This window comes from Plasmodium cynomolgi, chromosome 9 (assembly GCF_000321355.1).
Source record: "Plasmodium cynomolgi strain B DNA, chromosome 9, whole genome shotgun sequence".
In the NCBI taxonomy this organism is placed as follows: domain Eukaryota; phylum Apicomplexa; class Aconoidasida; order Haemosporida; family Plasmodiidae; genus Plasmodium; species Plasmodium cynomolgi.
This window is the reverse complement of record NC_020402.1, coordinates 312,166-322,623: the sequence shown is the minus strand read 5'-3', so window position 1 is coordinate 322,623 and position 10,458 is coordinate 312,166. Positions and strand designations below refer to the sequence as shown.

Below are 10,458 nucleotides of genomic sequence, written 5' to 3'. Positions count from 1 at the left end.
CGTGTGATAAAAAAAAAAAAAAAAAATGTGGTGTAATGCTCGTACGTTTTTTTTTTTTTTTTTATTCCCCACGTCAAACTGGTATATAGGTATGAACGCGTGACGGTAGGGATGCTTTGCAAAATACGTATGCGTAGTGTATGCGATTGGTGTAAAGGAGCATGTGTTGCATGGGGCACAAGGCAGTTGCGGCACGACCGGGATAGGGGCAAATGCTGCTCTGCGTGGTGGTACGAGCACAAATATACGTACGTACGCGAGCGGTTGGCTCGTTTCACAATCTCGCCGTTGGTTCCGCGCCACTTAAACGGGGAAAACTGCACAGGAGTGGTCCTCGCGCAAACGCAGGCAAGCAAGTAGAGGTACGAAAAAGCACGCACGAAAATATCGCCACGCGGGTGCAGTCATACAAGTGTAGCCGTACAAGTGTAGCCGCACAAATGTAGCCATACAAATGTAGCCATACGAGTGTGCCCCTATGAACGTGGTGATGTAAATGAGGCGAAACAAACGCAAGCATCCATGTGTAGTCATGCAAATACGTAAGCTATATATATGCTTTATACATTAATACATATAAATTTATTTTTTTCTTCCTTTTTTTGCTGTACGTATTTGTTTTGTACTCCTTTGCATTTTTTCTTTTTTTGGCCTTGGCCACTCTGTGGGCGCGTTTTTATCGTACTTCTTTTTCTGTTGGCATGAAATGGAAGCAAAGAAACATCTCGCACGTATGCGGAGTGATCATATAAACACGTGCAAACGTGTGACGCGCATCTGTACGGACCTCAGCCGCGTACGTACTTGCATATATAAGCATATATACATATGTATATATATATATGTACATATGTACATGTATACATGTATATGTATATATGTATAGCTACTCGCGAAAATAAAACGTGGTTTATTTTCTCCTCTTAGGAGCTACATATATGTATGCAAATGGAATAGATACAGGTATTATCACTTAGATGAAAATTAAAAAGGGATTAAAAAAAAAAAAGATTATCCTTGGTTTTTTTTATATAGTAACATTGTAGCATTTATTTGCTTCTCCTTTTTTTTTTTTTTTTTCTTTCCTTTTGGAAAGTTTTTAAAATCTCTCATGTGGGGCAATTTTTTTTTCAGGGGCAAAAAAATGGTTTTATTTTTTTTTTTACGAAATTTACATAAGTACAGGAGTACGCATGAATATACATGCATGTAAATTTTGCGTGCAGCTTCGCACGTACTTTCTCTGTAAAATTGTACGCGTACCCATTGCGCGCTTAATTGTGCATGTATTTTTTTGTGGGGTATTCTGGGCATATGTGAAGTGTATACGTAAATGGGTACTTATTACTACGGTATGCGTTTTTTTTTTTTTCCTTTATATGTTTGCCGAGTTTTGCTTCTTCCTCCCCTGCGGTGCCCCCAGAGTAACGGGTGCCAACGGGGGGGGCGGATGAGGGTGGTGATCGTGATGGGAGATGACGGTGGCGATGGTGATGGGAGATGACGGTGGCGATGACGGAGGCGATGGCGGAGGCGATGGCGGAGGCGATGGCATAACAATACCATGACACAATAATACAACAATACAACAGTACAATACAATAGCGTAGTAAAATAATATACATGGGTGCTATTCGACACAGTCGAAGGGAAAACAACGCACCCGTAAAATGAAGAAGTACTACGGGTTCAGTTCGCAATATATAATATACTGGGCAGGAGGGTCACATGGGGCTGGAAAGAAAATAATACCTGACATGCGTGCAGACTACGGTGCGGCCACGTATTTTGGGAGGATTTTTTTTTTTTTTGGCACCTTGATTTGGGGGGAAAGTTGGCAAAAAATTGCAGCCCCCTCCCCAATGCGCCTACGCAATTGTACCAAGTAAATAAAAATGTAAGCAGCATATACCCATAAAAAATATATTCAACATATATAGCTTTTTTTTTCTACGTAGGTTGAGCGTACGGATGGTACGTGATTTAAATACCGAACGGTCGGCGTGCCCTTCTACTTATATATGCACTCATTATTGTATGCTTTTTATGACATGCTTCATTCTCCTGTTGTGCCCCTCGAAAGAGTATTTAAAAAGTTGTTTTACCCCTTTTTTGTTTGCCCTTCCAGCTTGTAAAAAAATAGGAGCGGAGCGGCCTTTTTGCATCCCTCTCAGCTATTTGTTCTTCCCCGCTGCGTTCCATTTTTTGTATCCCCCCGCTTCATCACTTATTTTTAATTTCCCTGGGGGAGAACGTCGGTGAAATGTGAGCAGCAAAAGAGTGGCGCGCTTTATTTTGTTGTCCGTTTGGCCAAAAGGGGACCTGCAAGTAGCCGTATGCATATGAGGTGGCCTGTGAGAGTGCCCATGAAAGCACCTATTCTTTTGCACCTCCACCTGTGAGGGGAGAAATTTTCAACGGAGAAAAAAAATCCCCCTTCGGAAAGGGACATACGTAGGTATAAGCAGTTATAATACATGCGTATGCACTCTTTGTGGCATTTTTTGGTGACTTCATTTTTTTTAACCTGTTGGTGATCCTTGGGAGGGGTGCAGGGATAAGCGGCGAAGGAAGAAGGCGCATCCCCCAGCCCCATCCTGTTTAGCACCGCGTCAACAGAAAAAAAGACGTTACAAATGTTGAGTCGCGTGTTTATTTGTACATTTTTGTTTGAAGTGCCTTGCCATTTTATTTTCCTTCTTTCCTTTTTTTTTTTTTTCTCCGACAAAAAATTACCGTTCTGTGTGTCATATGGCAATACATGTGACATCCCTTTTTTTGTAAAATTGCAATTTTTGTCATTCTTTAATTTTTTTTCTTAATTTTTTTTTTTTTTTTTTTTTCTCTGTGTTAGTTTGTGTGTCCCCATTTTGTGCTCTCCATGCACATGCCCTTTTGAGTGACTTTGCCAAGTGAATATAAACACGTTGGCATATAAGCAAAAAGGTGCGCAGTGTGTTAGCGTTATACGCGGCCTCATATTTTTTTTTCTCGTTTTTTTTTTTTGCCAAGTTGCAATTTGTTTGTGTCCTCTTTTGTCGCTTCTCAAGTTTTACGGAGCCACGTTTTGATTCCACCGCTGTGGTCTACTTAATGCAAAGCAGAGGTCAGAGGGGAGGAAAATCCGTGCCTGCCGTGAGATAACTCCCCAATTGGAGGACACAAAAGTGGCATGTCGTACTGCTTACATGAATGGAAGGAAAAAATAAAGTACCATCACGAGGTTGTTTCAATTGCGGGAGCATAGATCAGCAACTCGCTTGTTTGCGCTAAAATTGTTGCAACGGTGGAGGAAGCTACATGTGCGTGCCAATTGTTTGCGTCATCGGGGGAAAAAAAAAATAGCACGCTCAGCGAAACCATTCGTGCAATCAAAAAATCATTCTTCGAGGAGCTATCAAAAAGGAAGGAGAAAAAACAAGTCGGTAAAAATCGAGGCAGTCGTCATTTGTTCATCGTTTGATTGAGCTTTTCCTTTTTTTTTTTTTTTTTTGCCTTTTTGGTTGATTTTGCGCAACCAGGGGGAAGGAAAACCGTTCCTTTTTTTTATGGTCCACAAGGATGTACACTCCTCATGCATACACAAGTGCTTGAAGGTATTATCAGCTCATCTGCTTCGAAAGAATTGCTGCCCTCATTTTTCACCTGAGGGGAGAAAACGCCTTTTGACGATCCCAACATGTCGAGGAAGTACTACGAAAAGTTGCTCGGCGAAATACGTAAGAGTGAAAAAAAAAAAAAAAAATAGCCATGTGCATATGGGAAAGAGGAAGGCTAAAAATGATAGACACTGTGAGGGTCTCTTTTTTTTCCATCCCCTTCGGCACCCAACCAGTCGTATAGACTGCATGCACATTTAGGATCGACAACAAATTGGCGCAGCGCGATGAAGTTACCTTCTTGCCACGTGCTCCTGTGAAAGAGTTAGGAGGAGGCGGAACGTTTGCCTTCGTCTTCGTCTTCTTCGCCTTCTTCGCCTTTTTCACCTTCTTCACCTTCTTCACCTTCCCTTTTTTTTTTTTCTTTACCGCTTAGAAAACCAGTCCAAACCCGTGGAGTCAAAATATGGATCCTACATTATGCAGAAATTTGGATGGGCCAAGTAAGTAGCAGGGAGAGAGGGACGCCCCAAGAGGGGGCAGCTATGATGGCGGAGAGGAGCAGCGCCATTTTGCTTTGCAAGTAACCCCACTTTGTCGCTCCCCCCCCCCAATTATCGCACTTTTCTATTTCTTCACCTGAAGGGGAAAGGGCCTCGGGAAACTCGAAAATGGAGACGTGAGCATTATGAAAATAAGGAAGTACGGAGAGCACGGGGTAAGTGAATCAAAAAAAAAAAAGGACCAAGTGTTTGGGTGGGTAAAATGGCACATGCGAAAGAACAAGTGGATGCACGTTGCAATTTACCTTCCCGAATACTTCTCCCTCATGACGATAATGTTTCTTGAAATGCCTGTCCAGTGTGTACTCATGGCGCACTTCTTTTTTCCCTACCCAATTTCATTACCATTTTGTGGTCCCCCCTTTTTTTTTTTTTTTTTTTTTTTGTGTGTTCAGCTAGGATATGAAGAACGGCAAAAGGAAGAAGACGAGAAGGGAGGAATGTGGTGGGAAAACATGTACAATAATTGTGCCAAGAAAATAAATCAGGCCGGCAGTAAGGCCTCCCTCCCCACGAGTGAAGAAAAACAGGAAAGGAAAAATAATGAAAATGTAAAATATTCCATTTTTGTTAAAAAGAGTGACACTTCATTAAATTCAGCAAGTGATAAATGTGTGTCGTCCAACTGGGACGACCAACCATCTACCCATGAGAAAAATTCTGAAAAGAAGAAGAAAAAGAGTGCCACTGTAGAGGAGGGGGGGCAGAAGGAGGAGGGGGAGCAGGAGCAGAGGGAGACGAAGGAGAAGATGAAGGGGGGGTGTTCAAATCGTCCAAACGGCAGTGAAGCCGACAGTCAGGTAAAACCCAGTGAGGCTGACCCAAAATGGAAAATAAAAACCGGCAATAATGCGTTAATCAATAAGGTAGCTGTAATCAGTAAGGCAACGAATAGGTCGAAAAAGAAGAAGAAGAAGAAGAAATGGAAAAAGAAAAATATTTGGGGGAAATGCAGTGCGGAGTGCAAAGCCCAAGCGGATCGCACCTCCGTACAGAGTGATCCTTCCTCGTTTGAAAAAGGAAATATTCAGAAAGGGAAAATTTTGAATCCAGGGTGAAGTGCGACATAGACCCTGCAGCACATACACACACACTCTCATGCACACGTAACGGTGTGAACAATAAACCGAATCTCTATGTTGACGTGGCGGATAAAAGCGCCGCCAACACATGCGCTGCTTCATTCGTTTGCGTAGGGAGCCGCATCTTTGGGGCAACTTTTTACGTTAACTCCTTTTTTTTTTTTTTCGAACAACTGCGAAGTGTTGTAATAGTTTAATCATTCAAAAGGTGAATGAAAAGGTACAAACAAAATCGAAAAAAATTCATCGTGGTGAGTTTTGCGGACGCGATGTAAGAAGCGTTCCTGCATGACTAAACAAAAAAAAAAAAAAAGGCACGAAATACGAGGTGGGGGCTGCCACAGCTGGGAGGGGATCAAAAAAAAAAAAGTATTATAAAATGGAACGGCACATGTGCAGAAAAGTAGCAGTGGGAAGACTCATTTTTTTTTCTTCCGTCGGTTCGCCTTTTCAGGTTCTTCGTTCTCTTCATTCGTGCCTTTACGTTTATTTGTTTTTTTTTCTGTGCCCTTGGCTTTCCCCTTTTGGGCGGAGTCCGTTTTGTCTTCCGCCGTGTGGTCCGTCTGGTTTGTTTCTCCAACTTTGGCTTCGCCCGTCGCTTCTACCGTTTCTAACCCTTCTACCACCTCTACCGTTTCTACCTTGGGGGTGGACGGCGAAACCGGGAGGCCCACGTTCTCGTCGCTCATGATTTTCCATATTTGCTCCGGAATTTTTTTCTTTAAGACTTCCGGGAAGAGTTCCTTGATGTACTTGTAGAGCTTCTGCGGGTACTTGAGCCTCCAGTTTTCTACTCGCTTGGTGATTTTGTTCCACATGTAGCCTGCGGGAGGTGGTGGTGGTGGTTAGCGTGTGGGTGGGGTGAGACGGTGTAGGAGAGGGGTGAGGCGATCAGAAAAACGATTTGGACATCGATTCGGACATCCATTACGACATCGACTTCGACATCCATTTGGACATCCATTTCGACATCGCTTCTGGTTCTCTTCTGGTTCGCCTGCGCGGTGCGTACCTCGGTTGGGCTCCGCCTTGATGCACTTGTTGATTATGTCCTTCTGGTTGACCTCGTTCTGCTGGTCGATTTCGAAGGCGAGGAAGGTGGCCCATCCGTCGCCGAAGTGTGGGTTGAGGCTGATGACACGGTAAAACCATTTCCTCGCCTTCTGCGTTTTGAAGTGCTGCCAAAATAGTTTCGCCACGGTTAAAATGACGTAGGCGTTATTCCCACAATTGTTAAAAGCAGTCACAGATTTGCTATTTTGCAGATTTTTATTTTCAAATTCGATAGCCTTAGACCACAGGATACCGGAAGATGGGCATTCTTTCAGTGCCTCCGAAATGACAGGAGTGACATTATTGCTATTACAGTGAGACTCGATTTCTATCAGTTTAATCCACAGTAGGTCGTAATTCTCGATGACCCTGATAGATGCATTAATGGCAGCATTTTTACTCAAATCATTCTTTGAATTGGCTAAGTTATTTCCATTGGTTCCACTCTTTGTGTCCTCATCGCCATTCCTGTTCAGCTCATCTTCAAAGGCAAACTCGTTACTCTCAATAATTTCTTTATTCTTTAAAACGTGGTTGTTACTGTTCGCCGCGTGGATATTTTTGATTTTTATTTTTGCCTTTTCTACTAGCGCCCTAGCTGAGGTGTAATTTTTTTTCTCTATTTGGAGGTCTATGGCACATAGCCATAGGTTAATGGAGGCGGGGCAGTTCTTCAATCCCTCGTCGTATATTTTCTGCGCATTGGTGTAGTGGTCACTCGGGTTGCACGCGTTACCACTGTGCGGTTGTTCCTGCTTCTGCAGCTGTTTTTGCATCTGTTTCTGCTTCTCCCCCTCCTGTGGGTGGTCCTTGTCGGGCGCTCCATTTGGAACGCTTCTAGCGTTGCTCCCACTGCGGCTGTGGTTGCTGCTAAAAATGGTGGGGGCACAACTCGCCGTGTCAACTCCGTTCTCGAGGATGGCTCCTCCTGTTACTTCTCCCCCCCCAAGGCAGTCCACCTCAGCTCGCATCATTTCTAGTTCTATCTGCCCAGCAATCATGTACAGTTTATCGAATCTCTTATGCATTTGTAGCGCTTCCTGTGCCAGTCCCTTAGCATCCTTGTAATTCCTGAGTAGTCTTTCCAGCTGGATAGACTGCATCCATATTTTTGGAGTGTTACATTGAACCCTAGATTTCTTTAGTAAAAATCTCGCCCTATCGAATTCATTATTTTCTCTCTCCAGTTTTATAGCCGCCAAAGAAATCACTTCAGTATTTTGATTATGCATAAATGATTCTGCAAGTATTTCCCTAGCTTTATCGATTTCGTTATTTAGCCACTTTTGCTTTGCGAACATTAACCATAGAACACTGGAGTGTGGGCAGTTCTTCACAGCTCTCTGTAGCACTTCTTCAACACTTTGTTTGTTCCCATACGCTAGTTCAAGATTGGCCAAAGCTAACCATAAGGACTTCTTCGTTTTGAAAATTTTCAGTGCTTCATTATAAATCGCTCTAGCGGTATGAATAGATTTGTTCTTAATACAATTTTCTGCATCCTGTTTGTATATTCGTTTTTTATTCAGACTTTCCACTCCTATATTCATGGTATTCCTGATGATACTCTCACACGTTAAAGGAAACTCAGACTTCTCACTCTCCTCTGCGAATTTTAACCATTTATCTCTTTCAAAAACGACATTTTTAGAGGACAAATTTTCAATACACCTTTTGATAATAATATCTACCATTTTGTTATTACCTTGTTTCTCTTCTAATTTAGATGCATTAATCCATATTTCTGCACTAGTTGGTATTTTTTTCCTAGCTTCATTTAAAACCTTTTGTGCTTCACTATAGGGACATAATCTAGCCAAGGCAATCCACATCTCGATGCACTGTGGAATGCATTCCACTGCTCTCTTTAGTAATATATATGCATTCTTTTCACTCTCCAAAGATATGGCTTCCTTCCAAAGACGAACTGAATTGGGAATACACTCGATGGCTTTCCTCAATACCTTTCTCTTATCATCTATGTTACTTTCCTTCCTATACGCTTCCAACCATAGCTTAACGGATGTGGGTATTTCCTTAATAGCTTTCGTCAAAATAACTTTAACTTCACTTAGTTTATCTTCCAACCGTACTGCCTCCAACCAAATATCTTCATTTTTCGAACACTCTATGCATCCCTTTGTGATAATTTCTTTCGCTTTGTCTTTCCTTTGTGCTAACTCTTCTACTCTAGCAGCTGCAATCCATCCTGGGCCATGTTTCGGGTTGGTACTGATCACTGATTTGAGTAACGACCTCGCTTTGTTAATATCGGCTATATCTGCGTCGTTCACTAAACTTTTTGCATTTAAATTAGTTAGGTACCCCTTCGGGTCGATAACCGTCTGTCCTTCCACACTGTCGATCAGTTCATCCAACTTAACAGACAACACTGTACCTCTCGCCTCTCCAACATCATTTAGAGAAAGTTTGTTTACTCCGTTCATTAGTGGAGTATTATATCCCCCAGGGGTGGAGGCACTCAGAGGGGTATTGTACCCCGATAGGGTGAACGGAGTGTTCAATCCGCTATACCCTGAGGAAGAAGCATTTCTTCCCTTGGCTGTTAATAAATGTCTACTTAGAAATGGCGTTTCCAAACCAAACCCCCCCCCTACTCCTCCTTTCATGAATGGAGTTTGCATTCCTAACCCTATGGGTGTATTGGCACCTACGGGGGTTCGTAACCCTAACGGGGTTTGTATCCCCAGGGTGGGTTGTCTTCCCAAGGGGGTTTGCATCCCCAGCGGAGTTTGCGTCCCCAGCGGAGTTTGCGTCCCCAAAGGGGCTCTTCCCATTCCGATGAGGGGGGTTCTTAACCCTAGGGGCGTTTTCAACCCATTGGAAGCGGAACCGGCATAATTGAGATGCATATTAGCATCGTTGAGTCTGCTCATGATAAGGCTATCCGGAGTGGGTAGGTAATTCTTTGGGACTTTTTTCTGTTTCTGTTTTGAGTAATTCATAACAGTTGGGATGGATTCCCATTCCTCCGCAGTTACATTTGCTAATCCTTTTTTCAAATCGCTGAATTGTTCTTGTATGGTCGGCTTCTGTGCTCTCATTTTTTGTATCTCTTCCTTGAGCTTTATTTCTCTCCTACTTTTTCTCCTCACATCCATCCGTGCATCTATATTATCATAAATCGCATCTGCTTCTTTATCATCCTCATCGTATTCTGCATCTTTAAATAACGATTCTGAGTACCCATGGAATTCATCATAGTTGAAATCGGAGTAGTCATTTTTGTCCTTTTCATCCGTTGTATCATCTCTACTCACACCTCCTGAGAATCCTGTTACTCCTCTTCCCTTCCCGGGGACATAACCAACTGGTGCCTTTCCAAAGGGCTCTCCCTTCACCGCGTTAAACGTATACATATCGTTTTTGTTGTTTCTCCTTTAGGGGGCGGCGGCGGTGTGTGCATTTTTCTGGTGTGCATTCCATGGGTACCCGATCATGTCGCGATTGAGCAACAGGACGGGGGGCGAAGTGGGGCGAAGGGGGGGCGGCGAAATTCTGTTACAACCGAGAAAAGGGCACTATTTACTGGTGGGTCACTTCCACCGCAGTGTTCAATTAGGTAAGCCTTTAATACAGACAATTTATTTTTTTGTGCACAAAGTGAGCCCCTTCGGATGTGTAAGGGGGGGGGCGACACATGAACGGTTTTGCTACCCACCGTTCGCCAAACAGAAGGGTGATTTGGGTAACACCCCTTATGGGTTAACCCTCCTTATGGGATAACCCTCCTTATGGGTTAGCTCTCCTTTTTTCTAGGCAATCTCCCTCGTTGCGTGGTCACTGGGGAGAGGCAAATGTGATACCTCTTTCCTTCCTTGATGATGAGGCCAATTTGGCTCCTTTAACTCTTGGGGGGGAGTGGAAGAATAACCCCTTTGCAAGGGAAGTTCCTCCGTTTACTCAGCTGCGATGAAGCCTAGGTGGTGCCTTCACCGTTGATATTCACCATCCGTATGCTTTTAACCCTCGCTGTGGTTATACCCCTTAGGGGTAAAAATAAATATTCTAAGTCGAATTGAAGTGGAGCAGTCAACCAGCTGTCGTCATTCTTTTATAACGCATCTCAGAGTGGGTAGAAGGAAAAAATAAAAAAAAGGAAGGAAGGAAGGAAGGAAGGAAGGAAGGAAGGAAGGAAAA

General features: G+C 43.2%; 2 protein-coding genes across 2 annotated transcripts; one reads left to right on the top strand and one right to left on the bottom strand.

Annotated features, from left to right (window-relative positions):
* Nucleotides 1–3,679: 3,679 nt before the first annotated feature.
* PCYB_091660 (hypothetical protein) lies at nt 3,680–5,220 on the top strand (the record flags this gene model as incomplete). Its single annotated transcript, XM_004222279.1, has 4 exons — nt 3,680–3,719; nt 4,036–4,102; nt 4,245–4,317; nt 4,558–5,220. 4 exons carry the CDS (start codon nt 3,680–3,682, stop codon nt 5,218–5,220), a joined length of 843 nt encoding a protein of 280 aa, XP_004222327.1.
* A 443-nt stretch (nt 5,221–5,663) lies between these two features.
* PCYB_091650 (U5 snRNP-associated 102 kDa protein) lies at nt 5,664–8,744 on the bottom strand (the record flags this gene model as incomplete). The annotated part of the gene is made up of 2 exons (XM_004222278.1): nt 5,664–6,067; nt 6,257–8,744. The coding sequence occupies 2 exons, from the start codon at nt 8,742–8,744 to the stop codon at nt 5,664–5,666; spliced, it is 2,892 nt and encodes a 963-aa protein (XP_004222326.1).
* Between the last annotated feature and the right edge of the window lie 1,714 nt (nt 8,745–10,458).